General features: G+C 46.9%; 3 protein-coding genes across 3 annotated transcripts; 1 reads left to right on the plus strand and 2 right to left on the minus strand.

The window, feature by feature from the left end:
- Positions 1-416: 416 nt before the first annotated feature.
- On the minus strand, positions 417-2,241 carry F4813DRAFT_140513 (uncharacterized protein). Its single transcript, XM_049238832.1, has 2 exons — positions 1,758-2,241; positions 417-1,698 (listed from the first exon to the last, which is right to left on the minus strand). Exons 1-2 carry the CDS (start codon positions 2,146-2,148, stop codon positions 518-520), a joined length of 1,572 nt encoding a protein of 523 aa, XP_049098240.1. The 5' UTR covers positions 2,149-2,241; the 3' UTR covers positions 417-517.
- Positions 2,242-11,671: 9,430 nt separating this feature from the next.
- Positions 11,672-14,073, minus strand: F4813DRAFT_364900 (putative acetylornithine aminotransferase precursor). Its single transcript, XM_049243860.1, has 4 exons — positions 13,861-14,073; positions 13,707-13,776; positions 13,156-13,621; positions 11,672-13,071 (listed from the first exon to the last, which is right to left on the minus strand). Exons 3-4 carry the CDS (start codon positions 13,513-13,515, stop codon positions 12,046-12,048), a joined length of 1,386 nt encoding a protein of 461 aa, XP_049098241.1. The 5' UTR covers positions 13,516-13,621; positions 13,707-13,776; positions 13,861-14,073; the 3' UTR covers positions 11,672-12,045.
- A 786-nt stretch (positions 14,074-14,859) lies between these two features.
- F4813DRAFT_140612 (alpha/beta-hydrolase) lies at positions 14,860-17,539 on the plus strand. Its single transcript, XM_049238834.1, has 2 exons — positions 14,860-15,047; positions 15,098-17,539. The coding sequence occupies exons 1-2, from the start codon at positions 14,956-14,958 to the stop codon at positions 17,163-17,165; spliced, it is 2,160 nt and encodes a 719-aa protein (XP_049098242.1). The 5' UTR covers positions 14,860-14,955; the 3' UTR covers positions 17,166-17,539.
- Positions 17,540-17,773: the final 234 nt, after the last annotated feature.

The raw sequence follows: 17,773 nt of genomic DNA on the forward strand, positions 1-17,773 counted from the left end.
GTACAAAAAAGAAGGAAGAAAATGAGCAAGTCTATGTAATGTCCCGAGAGTCGGCATATTCTGTCGATCCCAGCCACGTATGTGCAGATGCATAACGTAGGTCGCCGATATTGTGCAATATCAGGGACTAGACACGCCAAAGAAATGGTCCGGAGAGTGAAGTATATGCAGGGGGGGCTGCTTTCGGTCTCGGGCCGAGGCAGCCTCACCAAGATTATGGCCCAAGGGGGGCGGTTTTTAAAAATAAATAAGAATTTTCGAATTCGATACGCCAACGCCCTTGCGATGCATGCGAATGTCGTTAGAGCAGGCTAGTGCTATCATCGCGGTCGTCCTCTAAGTGGTATCCAAATAAACGAGCAAATGGTATCTCTCTATGCTGCAAGACATAAGATAGAAGAAAAATGGAAAATGAGCGTAAGTGACATCAGAGTCGTAATCGTCATTAAATAGGTAATCGTCGTTGGTCGTAAGAGAGGTCACTCGGGATTAATGACCACACAATATAAGTGAGGCTTTATTTCTTCAAGCCGACTTTGCCAGCTAGATTGCGCCAGAAACTTTTACGGTCCGCGCCATCGAGGGACATCATCGCCGCCTCTCGAACCATTGGGCCAACGATATCCTCGTCGCCACGCTCCGGAAACTTTCCCTCGGCGTATATTCTCGGAACAGTAGTTAAAACATCTTCGTCAAACTTATCGCAAATTATCGTTTCGCCAGTAGCAACAATCGCCTCGGCTATCTCGTCGTGAAGATTACGCCAAGCTCGCTGAGTCTCGGCCCATTTGGCTTCCGTAAGTGCGTAGGTTTTAGACGTTTGGCCGTAATGCTCGCCTGTTCGCGCGAGGTGTTTAGTATAGTTTACTCGTGCCGTCTCCCAATCCGCCCGGAATCGTCGTAGAGCATCCAAGTCGACGGTTTCAGGCTTGTACGGCTTTGGGACAATCGTGTAATTCGCATGTCCTAAACGGTCAGACCAGGCATCTGGCGCAGGAAGTTGGGGAAGCTCTACTGCGCCTGGTACGAGACGGAGAGATGAACTTGAGGGCCTCGTGCTGAGTGGCGGAGATAGTAGACCGGACGAATAAATGTCATCCCCTACAGGAGAAGCTGGAGAGGCGACGCTCGGGGATTCCAAAGGGGAGGGTTGCATCAGGATGTGTTCGGTCGAAGCAGAAGCCATCATAGGCGGCAGAAGCGGTGTTACTGCCTGCTTACGCTCATGCTCGATGGCTGAAAGGACGTCGTTGGTTTGCTTAGAATCGATAGTCCTATCCAAGGGCATAAAGCTGTCGCTGCTCCCGAAACGCGACAGGGCAGGCGTAGGGGGAACGACGGGTTCGTTTGAGCGGTCATGATGATGCCGACTAGGTGCCGAGACCGACGAAGATCGACTTGAAGTTGCTCGAGACAAGACCGGTCGCCCCTCAAATGCGTAGTCGGATACGGGGGAGCTGATGATACTGGACGGCTTCGTCGATCTCCACCTCTTAAAAGACGGGAATCTGGAACCTAACCGCTGCGAGAATCCTGCAAGTGATGACTCGTAGTTGTCTCTACGCTTCTTGAACGAGCGCAAGCTAAAATCGCCATCGCTGAAGAAACCTAGGTCATAGTCGCCTACACGACTTTGTGTGTAGAAATTCGATGTGCTCTGTACTAGATCGGCATCCCTGTGGATGCAAGGCTCGTCGCCTATAATTTAAAACTTGTTAGAACTGAGAGCAGCGGGACAGGAGTGCAACGCAACATACATAAACAATGATATAACTCAGACGCATCATCATCGTCATAATCAGATTCGCATTCCGAGTCTTCGTATTCTATGGGTTCTTCTTTCACGTCCGGCAGTACGCGTTTGCTCGAGTTCTGCGCTGTTTGCGTTTGTGTCGGCGACGAAGGGCTCTCGGAGCTCGCTACCGTTGCGAGGTCGAATGACGACATGGAGCTGGAGTAGCGCAAATGACTACGCGTCGAAAACGTCGGCGTCACCGGTGATGTCGCGTCGGATGAGAAAGAGTCTGTAGTATAAAAATTGTACGGTATGTCGGCCTCTATCTCCCGCTGGGCCGCCTCTTCCTCTTCTTTCCTTCGTCTCTCCTCCACTAACAAGGGCAACTGTAAAGGTCGTAATTTAGGAGACATGTTGCAAAATCGGCACAACCACAGCGAACACGTCGTCGTCCAACTAAGAGTCGAGCGTGCTGCAACAATTACAGCGGTAGCTTCACGTAGTCGCGTTATCGTTGTTGGTATATGTAAATTCGTAGTGGTGCTTGGTGGGGTGATAATGCGTCAGGGTAAATACGACATCCAGTATTCTTGGTAGCGCTACGCTGGAGAATAGATTGTCTTTCGACAAGACGGAGACGGGGAGGCAAAGGGAGAGAAGAAAAAGGTTGCCCCTTCTTTCGGCCCTAATAAACCACTTCGACGTGTTATAGATAGATAAAGACCTGGTAATAACAAGACGGCTCTGAGTTTATGCTGGTATCCAAATCTCGTGACAGGTATTCTTGGGAAAATACCCAATTGCATACAAGTATATACGTGTACCGGTGGACGCTCTGCCTTGCCCTATCGACGTTCGGGTAGTCACACTGGTCCACGTGTTCTGGGCACTGTAGCTTGGGTGTAGCTTGGGGTAGTTGAGATTCGTGGGGTTGTAGTCAGGCTGCTGCGTGTCTCGAGAATGTATACTGCTTCGCCAATCAACTAGATAGTATCACGCCAATACTGACACACAATCCCCTGGCCTTCCAAAAGGTCGTCCTCTCTGCACCTTGACAAAATTGATAAGACTGCGAGCAGCGTACGACATAAACCAATAAGTCTAGACGAGCGAGGCGTTGCAGTGATATATCGTGCGAGTCCAAGTCAACCGTTATTATTCCCCAGAATCTCGGGTCAGACCAAAGAGCTTGTTTATTGGCAGTCCCCAGGCGTCACAGTTGTATTGTGCGAGGGTGGGTAGGAGTGAAAAGGAGGAAAACCGTACGTATGAAAGATTAGGGAAAAGGCCTTTTTTCTTCTTCTGTTTTGGCTTGAGTTAGGAGGACTGCAGCAGGGTGCACTAGTTGGCTGGTGAGCATGGGAAAAACGGGATCGAGCGGGTGGCTTTGCTTAGACCGTGCCATGTGTGTATGTATGTAGGTATTCTCCCTGAATGTTATGGATGGACGGGTCCACTGAGGCCGGCCCTACCGCTCTGCCGTCTTGGACTCTTTGACATCTTGCAGTCTTCCGTGGAATCATGAGCTTTGCCCTTTTTTTTCTTCCTTTTTTTTCTCTAATCCTTGTAATCCTAGCTTGCTTAAGAGCCCGACCAACTGGGATGACACCTCGACCGCTCAGGCTGCTTACAGGTTAAGCTTAACAGCAGGGGTCCGGGGAGAGCTTCCACTAAGTTACTGGTCCGTTCGGGGGCAAGTGGACTGTAGCCAAGGAGAGGGTCCTTCTGGCGGCGGCCGTGTACCTATGTATTCTAACGATTCTAGGTTAATAGAGTACCTCATACATATGTACATTAGGTAGTAAATGCGGCCACGCATGATACGTAGTGTTCCACAAAACCGAACGATTCTTATTAGCCAGCCAACCCAGTCAACCCAGTCAACCCAAAGATGTTGCTCCCAGTGCCCCCTCTACCGGAATCTCTACCTTCTGTCTTTCTCCACCGCTTAGAAAAAGGCTGAGCCCCTACATATATGTATGGCACATGCCCCTACGTGTCCTAGTCCTCACATGGTCGAAACGAACCCAAACAAAATGAATAATAGGAGACGTATACCTACGCAGCCGCAACAGTAGGTAGTTGAAAGCACAAGAGGGGGTTGGGCGAGGCAGGGCTTGTGGCCTGTGTGCCAATCCCATGTGAAGCCGAATGATCTGTTGAATTAGAGAGATAATCGATCTCGTGTTCTATCTCTGTTCTTAAAAGTCAGATGCAGCAATACATTCACTTAGCATTACGCAAACCCGAGAGTTGCTATAAGTGCAACAGTTTGACGCAATTATGACCTATCTTTACCTTGATACCTTGTAGACAGAACATATGATTATGGTCTACTTAACTACGCCATACTGAAAATGTCTTTCAGATTTATACCTATGGACACACATACATACCTACCTACATACATACATACCTACACTACATGCATACCTAATGTACATACGTATTTTGACTTTCCCTTTCCTGGCGACTTGATGGTCCCGGCTTCAATTCCTGGTGGCCACGCCGTACATGGACGCGCTACCCAGTTGCCTAGTTGAGCTAGGACAGGGATGTAGTTCAACCTCCATCGGATTACCACCCTCACGCGCCGTCGAATTGGGCTCAAAGCGCAGGCTTCTTAACGGTGGAGACCTATGGCATGAAAACCACAGGAGCACAGTGTGTATATGCTGCTACTATTGAGAATTAGGTACATAATATCAAAGGGCAAACTAGTAATACATAGTAGAGGAACATTCAAGTACCTACGCATTAATACCGATACTGTGTCTCTAGTCCGCCGTTCGGGGGCCAGGATATCGGAGAGAGGCAGGTATTTGACTCAGAAAAAATGAAAAAAAAAAATTTATACGGACAAATGTCGGAGTGAGACAAAGCAGCAGACGTAGAAAGGAACGAAATCTTCTCGTTTTAAGGGTAGTTACTATTATATCTCTTAATAGTATGACTGACACAACATAGGCATCATTACCTATACTACTCGTAGAAATTTACTACATATTTGAACAACCCGAAAATAATATCGGAGAAATTAAGCAAGGTACACTCTTTCGGAGTCTCATGTCAAATTCTTCGCGCTGCGCATACCCCGGCGGTTATGTGAAGTCCGGACTCGGTGAACTAGCTTACAGCACCACCAGGACATGTTTCGTCGGGGAGAGTAGGCAATGGCCCGGGCGGCTTAGGTCACATCGACTAACGTATCTATTACCAGATCTTTTAACTGCCGAGGAGAGTCGCGCTTAACTAGAATAGAAAGTCGCGTTGTTCTCCTAAGCGCAGCGTGACGCGGTGAGATGGGCGAAAGGGATCAGAGCGAATGTACTATGTAGAAACAGTACACCCAGATTTCCTCTTTCTTCATAGACTGATCCGACACTGCCAATACTGCTAATACTGCTAACACTGCTATATAGGAGAGAAACAAACTTGGTGACCGCCCTATCCGCCTTTCGACCGACGCTCAAAGCTCAAAAAGCTATGACACATAAGATGATGTACGCCCACGCCTATATACAGTATCTACTGTATCTTCTACTACGCTTTTATGTAACCGTAACTCAGTAAAGACTTAAAATCAACCTAACATATTTTGCCTTCATCGGCTGTGCAACACAAACACGGATACAAACTCACGTATAGGAGTCGCCCATAGTTGAACTTTTCGGACTTTGCCAAGCACGTTTCCCATTACGAATACTACATGAGTCGTCCGCATCTTAATCGAATAACTACCTTGAATTTATATATCTCTTTAGATGAACCATATCTCAGTCAAGTAGCAAGTTGATTTTGCAGCCGTCTTTCCAGCCGCAGCTAGCTGTTTCTCAAGCACGTATCCTTGAACGCCCCGTCCCGTCAACTGTCGATACCCTCCCGTTACGTCTTGACTAGATTAATCGCTGATAACCAGCAAGTCGAAGCGGAGTGCTCTGCCACTGTGTGTTTGTGTAATAGTCTCATTGTATTCTGTTTCACTCTACCTCTCCGCCCTTTCGGATACGCAGTGCTACGATGACTGCCTACTTATACCAGCTGCTTGAGCTTGTTCTAAGCTGTACGCCACCAATGAGAGATCTTTAGATGCGCCTAGTCACTATATTCGATAGCGCGGTTCAAATTCCGCATATGAAATTAAGGTGCTGTCGGAATTAGTAATAAGATTCGTACAGCAGCTTATATTCATCACGATACACCCGCTCAATACTACCCCTTACGTACCTAACCTAGTTTTGAAGTCTTAGGTAGTTAGTCGTGCGATTCCCTCGTTCATCGAGGTCTCCAAATTAATTTATCCAGCCCACCAATTTAACAGGCCCATTCAGCAATAACTTCAAGTAGCCGAATATCCAACCTTAAGAGAGCAATGGTCATCTTGCCTTGTGGTAAGTAACGCAAATGCCTGTCGTGCTCAATCTAGTGGGAAGCTTTTGAAGCTTCCTAGCTTATCTGCATTGGTGGAATCGACTACTCCTGTCAAACGTGCCACCAGTAGTGACAGCCGTGATATTATCCGCCGATCATCACACACGCGTACTCAAGAATAACTATCCTAGAACCCTCCTTGACTGGTATGAATACAATCAACGAACCTACAGCCTACCTCGCTTCTATGGGAGAAACGCCCTAACGCGTCTAAGCTGATGGAATGGTTTACTACATACAGACTAATAAAGTCCCCAGTAGGTTAATACGTCACCCCTACGAGAATTTAAGAGCGGACATTTTTTTAAGAAAGCCATGAGTGGGCCGAAGCAGAATTATCCCGGCGACGTATGTAGTACCTACCTTAGGTAGATAAGGGCAACTATCTCGTTAGTTCCTCAGCAAGAGAGAAACCCCCTAAACAGGCATTGAACGACACCAACAATTTCTGAACGGCTTCTTTGTAAGCATCAGAAACCAATGCCGATCGCCTAAGCTGCATAGTACGTAGCCTGTCCGCAACGCAGCCTGCTGCTTGCTCGTACCTTACATTAGCCTAGTTCAAATGTAGGGTCATGCTTCATGCCTATTTGACGAGCGCAGCAAATATCGATACTTACACACCCACATTAGCCATGTCTCCCCGAAGAGTTTATTGCCGTGCTCCTCAAGACGAGAGCTTGCGGGATACGGAATCCAAGCATCATAAGAGGATGGAAGGCCTCTACGGAAAATGGACTAGGTACGGCATTTTCTAGAGGATTTTTTTTTTCCTATTCTCTTCCGGGATTCATGTGGAGTCAGCTATAACTCAATATCCAGTCAAAGCTTTCATGATATAGCATCCAAACTAAACTGCGGATCTTACAAGTGCAGTCCAGACGACACCGTCGGTTTTTATGGATAGCCAAGTTATCCCGAACGCTAGTAACGTTCTAGACCATCAATTATATACAAGAAGCAGTACTGTACAAGAATATGTCTCCTCCAAGCTAAATAAATTAGTATCTTCGTACACAGTTAGGCATACCGATATTTACGTAACAGACAGTTCTCCTGCTATCTGTCTGGCTTACGAGGGTTGACCTAACGTAAGACTTTTATTACTGATGACGGGCCGCCAAATTCATAAAGTCGTTAACAGGCTCTAAGTTGATAAGAGCCGTTTGTTATTATCAAACTGCTTTCATATACTTTGACGGGTTCCATAACTTTTTCAAGTTAAGATCCATTTAAATGACCCTTAAACTCCATGCACAAATTGTTCCTGTTCCTATGTTCCTACTCACCAGGTTTACGCTTATGTCCAGTTGCTCGTCATAATGGCACATGCCAGGGTTCGCAGAGACCCCGAACCGCGGTTGAGAGCTCCTCATCCCCTCCTTCATTACGATCCCGAGCCAGTGCACCGGGCCACTGAACCGCTGGCACTGAATTAATATGACGTCGTCAATCCTATGACAGGATTACTCGAATACAAGGATTCGATGTCCCACGATGCCATCATTATTACTGTTCCTCAAATAGAAACAGGGGGAGATGCCGCATCTACACCACTACGGTCCAGTCGATATCTCATCACCCTTATGTGCGACACACCCGTCCCGTAGGTACACCTGGAGGTACGGTCTTGACATTTGATACGACGAACGGGTAGTTCCCTTACTTCATCCGTCCAAGTACTTCGGTTTTGATATGCTATCTAACGGGGGAAAACCCCGGGTTAGAAACAAGCCTCTCGGTATACATGATCATAATCATAACATAAGAGCTATAATTGGTTCGAAGCCTATGTTGCCCCCCCCCCCCCCGGGAAGGTCGTAAATCCGAACCTGCACGTATAGTGTGACGGTATTACCGGGTTGTAGCAAGCGATACATAGGGTCTCTCTCTACCTAGGCTAGGTCTGCTGTTGCTTTTCCTCATTCAAATCCACGTCAGTGGCGCTTTTAGGGCCAATCCTCCGATTTGATAATATACATTAGCCCTAATCTCCAAAGTCTATGTATCTGCACTTCTCCGGATCTCGAAGAGCTTGGTGGTCAGCCCGACGCATTCTAAGGGGTTTCCTGGAGCGGGAATCCTCCCGAGCTCAAGTGTGCCACCCAAAGAAACCTCGCAATATGTATAAGAGTATTTCTATGTTGATGTCTACCATTTCGGTCCTTAATTTTTGCGATTCAAAAGAAAGACCGAGCACAAGATCCATCTCGTTCATTCATGATAGCAACACCACGTGTATTCCAGGGATGACAGTGGCTCCACCTGACTGATCCTTTGGTACAATCATAACGTGTACATAGCATACATCAGGTATGCACATGGAATACTGGCTGATCCTTTAGCCAAGTCCCGGAGATGGTTTCCCAGGCCCATGGATTGACTGCTCGAGGATCAATGCAATTCGTACATGAGCCTGGGAAAGGTAAAATCTGTGCGGTGCTGGTGTACATAATACAAGGTGCCGTCCTGGTGGGAATGTGGCTGACGTTAGACATCTATTATGTTATTAGGAAAGGTGGAGTAGTGCTCCCTACCTTATTTTCATCTGTTCTAGGTATACTAGGTATGAAGTATGTAGCTCTCGTCCTACGGTTGCGTGTTAATGGCATTCTCTTCCAGAGCACATGTTCATCCCAATAGTCTTCGGGATAACTTATGAGGTTTACTTATAAACCAGCTCTAGAATTTCTTAGGGCCTTAGCTTTACCTGATTTAGCCTGAACCGAGGGTAAAGAAAAAGAACTCTCTAACCTAGTTCCTTCGCGGCTCATAGGCCAGACCAAACCGAAAGGCTAATGCAAGGGACGAGGTCATCGTATAGTGTAAATGCGTGGGATAATTTTGTACCAGGGTTTATGTTTGTGTGGCAGCTCCCAATTCGCCTCATGTTATCAGCGCCTAGTTAGCTCCTCTGATTTATCGTCTCTTTTATTTATTTGGAGCTCAAGGTAGCATCTATCACCAATTCTTCACCTAAACAAGAGTGAATGATACTGCTGGCGATTCAAACTATGAACCGAGGTAGTTAGGTAGCTACTCCGCTGGGTTCGTATGGCAACGATCCTATTGGAGTTCCAGTAGATACTACTCGTACCTGCACATAATACGCAATAAATTTTTTTCTTTTTCTTTGGGAAACCTTTCCCATTTATTTCCCCCTTTCTATTGGTTTACCCCAGCCCCGTCACGGCCGGTGTGGGATGGACGGGCGGGAATGCGACGGAACCCCTCCCAGGCGCATGGTCCAGCTGCAAGGTACGGAAGCCAAATCACATCGAGCTGACGAGAGACGGCGCGAAGTTTTACCCTACTTAGATGGGAGCGAAAAAAAAAAAAGCTCTTCTTTCTTCTCGGAGCAGAGGGGGGATGAGAAGTCTAGAAGCACGCTGCGTTCTTCTGTTGAGATACCTGCTACGTATCGCCCACCAAAGTTAGACCTTAGTCGCGTAGCCGTCTAGTGGCAAAAGGCTTCCCAGCCTATTTATCTCAAGAGTCTCAGATTGTTCACAGCGGCTTGCTGCCGGATCTAGAGTTAATAAAAGAAAATTCCGCAGCCTACCCCGGGTCGTGTCGGGTTCCGGGCGATCAACGTTTAGTGGTAGGAACTGGTGACGCCATTCGTTAATTCTATCGCGTGGGGGAACACGATCGTACCTATATTTATCAAAGCTCTTCTTCAATGGCTGAAGAATGCGCAGGCTAGATAGCTATTCGGCGAATGCCAAGCTCGTCGGCAGCGCCCAAGACGCCTTTTATTGCTTATAAAGCTGTCAGACGATATGAATATCATGAGATTCGTAATAATCGACAACTATTGACGAGTTATTATTAAGTAACAAGTATATGAACTAAGGTCTTGGAAATGTAAGGTTCCGAATGTACATATACTCTCTCAATGTGACAACGCATCCAACAGTCTTTCTGTCCAGCTTAAAGGGAATGCCCAACGAGGCTTTTTTTTTTCCTCCTTGGCCGAAGCCCGGGTGGATGGTCAATAAGCAACTAGTCGCAAAGCAGCAAACACTTTCTAATGGAGGTGGTGAATGCGACCCTTTTTGACAGCTCTTACGTGTCGATCAGGATGTGGCACCGCAGTAATTAATCAATATATGCAGGTACGGACGACGAAGTCCTAGATATCGGAGGGGAATTTTCCGGGGACTGCATCTATTGGCGTCGTTGCTTTCTTTCTTTGTTCTCCTCATAGCTGTTCTTGGTTCAATAACCCGTCAGCAATTGTTGGGACTTGAGGGGTACGGATCCCAAGATAATCATAGAGAATTATTAGTACGTAGATGTTCAGATATTGCGGTAGCTAAATCGGCACAGTGCAACACGGTTTAGGGTTTTACATCTGTTTCTTGAAAGGACTCGAGTACTCTACATCGTGTATCTATGTTCAATACTAATATCAGCATAAAATATCATGACATTTCTTGGCAATAAACGGCATAGATACTCTTAAGGCTCATAGCTATGATGAGTGCCTATAAGTCTTCTTTAAAATTAGGCCATATGATCTTTTTCAAGCACAATAAGTGTAGGCAAAATACACGAGAGGTGAAAGCACACCTTTATGGCCTAGCTACTAGGTTAGGTAAGTTTATATTTTAACAGGATTAAGGGAAGAGATAGAATAATGGTTCTTTTATCTCGGTAGAGTTAAAACAAGTCATACAGGTAAGTTTGATAATAGACAGTCATAAGAGGAAACTATACTTTCTCAGAAAAGACTGAGTAACGCTCATTTTACTGCCTTCCCAATGTTTAAGAAGCAAGTACCTGGATTTTTGTCAAAGCATCTAGTCTGGCTGAGTTAACATACATGTAACAACATAATCAAACATAAAGGTTCCATACCTTATACTCAGTACAGAGTAGATTCTAATATATCTATACTATAGCGCTACTCTTGACTTTGCTTTTAATATTTTACAGTATACCTGATCATAAGCTTTTATTAATTCTGAGTCTTCATAATGTCTTCTAACCCCGTATCTTTAGGTATGACTGAAAGGATGCTAACAAAAACAAGTAAACTACTATGTAATATCTGCATGGATTAGTTGACTATAGTAAAACTACCAACCTGGGCAGGTTTAGGAGGTAGTTATTGAGTAGATAAGTATCTACATATGAATTGTTACTGACTTATAGGCAACTTCCACTCTTATGTTCAATAGGCTATTCACATTTTAATTGTAGTAAAGTTACCTTGCTCTTGAATAATATCTCACGATAATAAAACTACCTAGGTAACTACCACCTAGTTAGGTAGTAGGTATTTACCTGGGACTTACTCCTGCGTATGAGGAGTTCGCTAAGGCAACGGCACGTATACATCTCTTATTCTTGATATCCATCATTATTATTTATTATGAGGCTCTTTGAAATCCATTACATTCAAAGGCCGTTTGCTACGTTCATAAAGAAAGTTCTACTGTGAGTTTGTGAATATAATAGTTATTTAATTGATATTTTAGAAAACCGAATGTATTGGTACCTGAGTCGTGCTTCTACTTGATACTACCACTGGCTAGAGTGTGATAAGTCTTTCTTGCTCAATCGCCATAACATCATCACAATATCCCTTCGGTCTCAGGCCCCAGTTATCAAAGCATTTGGTTAGTTGATTAAATGTACTCCTGAGTACTAAATCCCTTAGCAGTAATATCCTTCTCAATAAGCTCCAATACCCCCCAGTTCACGTTTCGCACAAACACAAGTTGAACTTCAGAGCCAAAGATTAATGACTACCTAAGTATGTACCTATAGAATTGCTAACTACCGTGTCTCATCATATACGTTTCAAGTCTAGCTGGAAAGAGATCCTTTTCCGATAACCCTCAACGCCACGCCTATGTACAAAATGAACGTTACCGAGTCGCACCAATTGCATCTTCTAGAATATTTAACCCGCTCTCGATTTCATCCTGGCTCACCGTGAGAGGCGGGACGAATCGGAGCGTGTTTGTCCCACAAGTGATCACCAGCAGTCCCCTCTCTCGAGCGGCCTTTACTATTGGCAACGGATCTTGGGTCAACTGTACGCCAAGGATTAAGCCCTTGCCACGAATCTCAGTTATAAGGTTGGGGTATCGTTCTCGCATGAGCTCAAACCGCTCCACGAAGAGTTTGGACTTGGAAAGGACATCCTGCTGCAACTTAGGATCCGAGAGTTGTGAGACTACATAGTGCGCGAGGCGACACGCCATCGGATTGCCGCCAAAGGTCGTACCGTGATCACCAATCTTGATCTTCTCGCTAACGTGATGACTGACTATAGTAGCACCAATAGGGAAGCCGTTGCCAAGTGCTTTCGCCGTAGTGAGTATGTCTGGATGTGCCTCCTTGGGTAGGTGGCTGTGGGCCCAGAGCGTGCCGGTCCTCGACAGACCGCATTGGATCTCATCATAGATGAGAACGGCACCTACTTCGCGGCACCTCTTCGCTAGGGCGATGAGGAATTGGTCGCTGGCGACATTGACTCCCCCTTCGCCTTGGATGGGCTCGATTATTACACCGCACGTCTTATCTGTCACGAGGTCGTTGATGGCGCCGATGTCGTTATACGTTCCATACCTGAAACCCGGTAGCATCGGCGCAAACGGTTCTTGGTATTTGGGGTTTGGTGTCGCGGAGAGACTCCCCATAGTTCGCCCGTGGAATGATTTATAAAAGGAGACGAATTCGTGCTTGGCACCAGTAGAGTCCAACACCTTGCCAACCTTTCGGGAAAATTTGATTGCGGCTTCGTTCGCCTCGGAACCCGAATTGCAGATGAAGACGGTCGCGGCGTCGTGCATGGCACCTGATGCGATAGTTTTCTCTACTAGAAGCTGGGAAAGCGCTCCGGTCCAGGGGTTATAGTAAAGGTTGGATGCATGCCATAGTGTTTGCGCCTGGTCCAAGGGAGTCGATCAGTATAGGAAGAATACAGGAAGAATGTAGAAAGACGAGAAATGAACTGGCGAATGGGCTCGTACCTGATCTGAGATGACCTTCGCTAGGCCGGGGTCACTATGTCCGAGCGCATTAACAGCAATACCGGCGGTGAAATCCAGATATTTACGGTTTTCTAAATCCCACAAGTAGGAACCCTCCCCTTTCACGAACACTGGAGGCGGCCTGGCATAAGTTGCCAGCATAAACTTGGAATGGTTCTTCACTAGGGCTGCACTGGCCGAGTCGTCAGATGGATCGGGGTTTGGCAAAGTTGCCTCGCGGGATATAGACTCTTGGCCATTTTGCGAGATATTAGACGCTGCTGTAGCCTGAGATGAGAGGCGCCGAACTGTAACGAATGTGGAATATCGAGTAGGAATTCGAAAGGCCATATTAAACATCCCGAGGCCGGTATAATGCTGGTCGATGTTCGTCGAAAGAAATTAGCGACGAGGAGACGAAGTCGAAGAAGCTTGCCGATTTGACCGGCCTGGAGCTGAACAAATACTTAGGTAAAGTAGCAAGAGTTAGCAAGCAGGAGTAGATATCGAAAGGAGCTTCGATTGGAGCAACTAGGACGCATCCCACTTACAAAATATTAAGTATATGTACCTCCTTCCAGATCGTAGAAAATAATTCACAGATTGTTACCGTATCGCTACCTAGGTATATCGATAAGAAGCTAGCCTAAATATCGGCCCGATCTCGCATTGGAACGTTGGAACATTGGAGGAGGAAAGAACTACCTAGTCGAGAGTTTCGCCCTTATTATGTAATCCAAGCTTTGCTCAAGTCATTCGAATTCATCTTTTCTCAATTTTCCATTGTCGCTGCTTGAGAACATAAATGCCAAACGAGACTACTCCGAGCCTTTCTGTATCTCTCCATGACTCACGTCGAGTTCGGGTCGTTTGGTCATGTTTCATAACTTATCCTACCTATCTAGGTACCTACCTAAGGTATCTAATCCAAGAGAGCCCACGGTGTCGGTCAGAAACTAAATAAATATTGCGGCAGTTCCGCGGCTTACTATCTAGTACCGTCGTCTAGGTCATGATACGAACCGTATATCCTATCAGCTTGTCTCACATGGATTCAATAAGGCGTCACATGCGATTTCGATTTCTTTTTGTCGGGGTTCTCCAAATCTCCAACGCGGGGTTTCAACTTACTGCTTATGCCCCTTGGTAAGCCCCCGGACTCAGCAGGCTCGACAGGCTCGAACCGGCTGGAGAACTAGGCGGATGTGGGGGTGATCCTGTTCTATTAGTGGCCCTATTAGTGGCCCCCAAATCGACTTTCACATGCTAGGCTCGCGTGTGTATCCTACACTCTCGCCGCAAACGTCACCAGAAGAGCCGATAGGTTCCAGGTTTCATCCCAGGTCACCATTCACAAGCTTTCAAATTTTATTACCATCCTGTCAGCTTTGATCAGGAACCCACAATGCCTCTAACCTAGCGGTCGTTCTCATCGTTAGTCCTCGGACCTTATGTCACGAACCCGGTTCTATTGTCTGCTTCCGAATGGCCTTGGAGCCTGTCAGCTTGCCATCCGAACTCTCCGTCTAGCCCGTCTTCTGCTTGTGCCCCCAGTCCCAACTCGGTTTTCCTTGGTAGTAATAAATCGTTGTAAGGGACTATGCTGAATTTCACATGCCGTGTCACTTCGTGGGAGCACTTTGACTAGGCGGCCTCAGTCTAGACTCCCCTTGCTGTTTTCCTTTTCATATGAAATAGGTGGACATGCTAGTTCTTATGCTCTAAAGTTACCATAGCCTTACCATAGCCTTAATCTTCCTTCCTCCGTTCGATGGATAACTCAGATTGCGATTATACAGCATGATCGATCACGTTCTTGGTAAACCTTCTGTGAAGTCGCGCAGGCTTCAGGTACTTGCTGTGCTGACTTTTTGGTCCCTATATCTATTTAAGTAAGGACTCCATGTCAACATGCGAAATAGCCTCGCTAACAATGGCTTAGAGGCAATCGACATGGCCCGCCCGTTGCTCGACACTTGTCTAAGGCCTCCTCGAGAGTATTGACAGTATGGCAGACCGTCGTACTAACTATGATGTATTTATACGCGGCTCGGAACTTCAGCACCCTCTTCGGACTTGCTAGCCCTGAGCCCATGGCGAACATGTACGATGCCAAGTATTTTCGCGCAACATGGGTATTGACTGCGCTCGATGCGGGTTTTTGGACGGCTATGAAAATTAAGAAGAAATGGATACGAGATATAGCTAGCTTAGCATTCTCCCTCTTTTATCTCGTGGCGGCAGAACGCGCGGACGAGAAGGTTAGGAAAGTTCGAGGTGCATTGACTGTCGATCACCTACGGGTAAGCTGGAATAAGGGCACCACACCATATCTACGAGCCGTTCAAAACTTGATGCGCCCCCGGTTCACGCGGTGGCCGCCGCGGGCGATTCGCATCCCTCGGCCTAGCTCTAGCGATTACAAAGAACCGGTTTCCGGGTGGTTGTACTACGACGGGCCCATATCAGACTTAGAGCACATCAACAAGATGATGCTAGACATCCCCGGAGGAGGCTTTGTGGCCATGGACCCGCGATGCAACGATGACAAGCTCTTCGCATGGGCCGGGAAAACCGGCCTTCCAGTACTCAGTCTAGAGTATAAGAAAGCACCGGAGTTCCCGTATCCATACGCTCTGAACGAATGCTTCGATGTGTACACGACCATTGCCAGGAGCAAGGGGCGGTGCATAGGAATGTCAGGCATGGAGATACCGAAGGTAGTAGTAACGGGTGATAGCGCCGGTGGAAACCTCGCGACAGCCATGACTTTGATGATAATCGAGAACAACACAAACCGACGTCAATATCCGATTCAGGCGGAGCTTCCTCTTCCCGTCGGACTTATACTTCTCTATCCTGGTCTGGACATGAACATCGGGAACTGGATGTCTGACGAGCAGATGTCCTTGATTAAGGACCGGCGGGTGCGAGCGACGAATAAGGACTACCTGCGTCGGAAGAGTATGCAATATAATGACTTAGTTGGCACTCCTCACCAGTCCGACGACGAAGATGAAGAGCCTTCCGGTCCGATTCTTAGTGAAGAGCCATCTACGTTAGATACCGGCACTGACGATAGCGGACTTCGCAGTCCTCAGCCCGAATACTCCCACGCCAATCGCCAGACCTGGGTGAAATCCGAACAGTCGACTCTGATCTCAAACCGAAACGCCAAGTCGACGTCGCATAGACCCGAACCGATGAAGACGCGCTTGGCCATGGCGTCCATGATCTCCTACTTCAACGATCGCGTTCTCACGCCTGAGATGATGCGTGCGATGATCATCTTGTACATCGGGCCTCACAACCGGCCCGACTTTTCGAAGGATTACCTCCTATCTCCTATCTTGGCCCCTGATCTCCTATTGCAGAAATTTCCGAAAACCTACTTCCTCACTGGCGAGCGTGATCCTTTAGTTGATGACACAGTCATCTTTGCTGGGCGCTTACGCCGCGCCAAGCAAGCTTTCCATTCGCAGCGCAGCTCTCGGAGAGATAGAGGTCTGGATGATATCACGGACTTCGATGAAAAGGACGTCGCCGAGATCGTCCTGATCCCTGGCATTAGCCACGGCTTCACACAATTTCCAAATTTGTACCCACCTGCGTGGAAGCTGATCGATCGCTGCGCGCGATGGGCAGTAGACGTTCTCGATACAGCAGAAACACGCATGAAACGTGAGCAGCAGAGCTTGTCACAGCGTCATCATGCGCGTGCTGAGTCTAGCGGCGACGAGGACCGGCCACTCGAGATAAATATGACAAAAATGCGGTCGCATACTATCAGCGACGGTGCCAAGGCGAAGCCAAACAGCTCTGAACCGGCAGGAGAGGATGCCAACGCTGAAAAGTCGAACGGAAACACGAAGAAGAGGAGAGCTAGTGGCCGGTCAGGATTTGGGCAGAAATCTAAGAGCATCATTAAACTAGATAGTTCAGACGATCTACTCGGACGACGTATGCAGGGCCTCGCCAGTTCTCTAACCGGAGGACACGATGAAGATTAGCGTACCCGGTGGGTGGTTAAGTTGAGAGGATATTGGTACCATTTCCACTTGGCCACGACTAGAGGCGTAAACCCCGATGTATCAAGTTCTCCTTAGTTCCGCGCTGAGATATGCGAAGCCTGATCGAAATATTTCACGAGTTCGGCATCTGCCTAGGTTCGCATCGCCTCGGAACAAAACGAGACAGCTGGCCGATTACAAAAATAATTCAGCCTCGTATTTTACAGGATCTTTCTAAAAGGAATCCCCCGAAAAGGGAAATGCTGTTAGTTTTCTCGCATGCAAAGGTTAAACATGACTTCCATACCACTTATCCGAATCCACAGCTCATATATGAAGAGCTTTGGATCATTCAAGGATGGGCTTATATTGCATCAGGTCAGGTACATGCTAACTGCCTAAAATCTCCCAAAGTCAGACATCTTGTGCAGATACTAGGATCGCACATTTTAAAATAATCACCACCACGCGCTATCAAAGGTAATAGCAAAAAGATTTAAATCTAGATTAAGTACCTAGGTACCTGGTAGCCTTGTGGGTATAGGGAATTATAAGGACGTATAATAATTTACCTATTTTATTTAGTATTTTGTCAAGATCATTATTCT

The sequence above is a fragment of the Daldinia decipiens genome (genome assembly GCF_022478715.1).
Source record: "Daldinia decipiens strain CBS 113046 unplaced genomic scaffold F4813scaffold_24, whole genome shotgun sequence".
In the NCBI taxonomy this organism is placed as follows: Eukaryota; Fungi; Ascomycota; class Sordariomycetes; order Xylariales; family Hypoxylaceae; genus Daldinia; species Daldinia decipiens.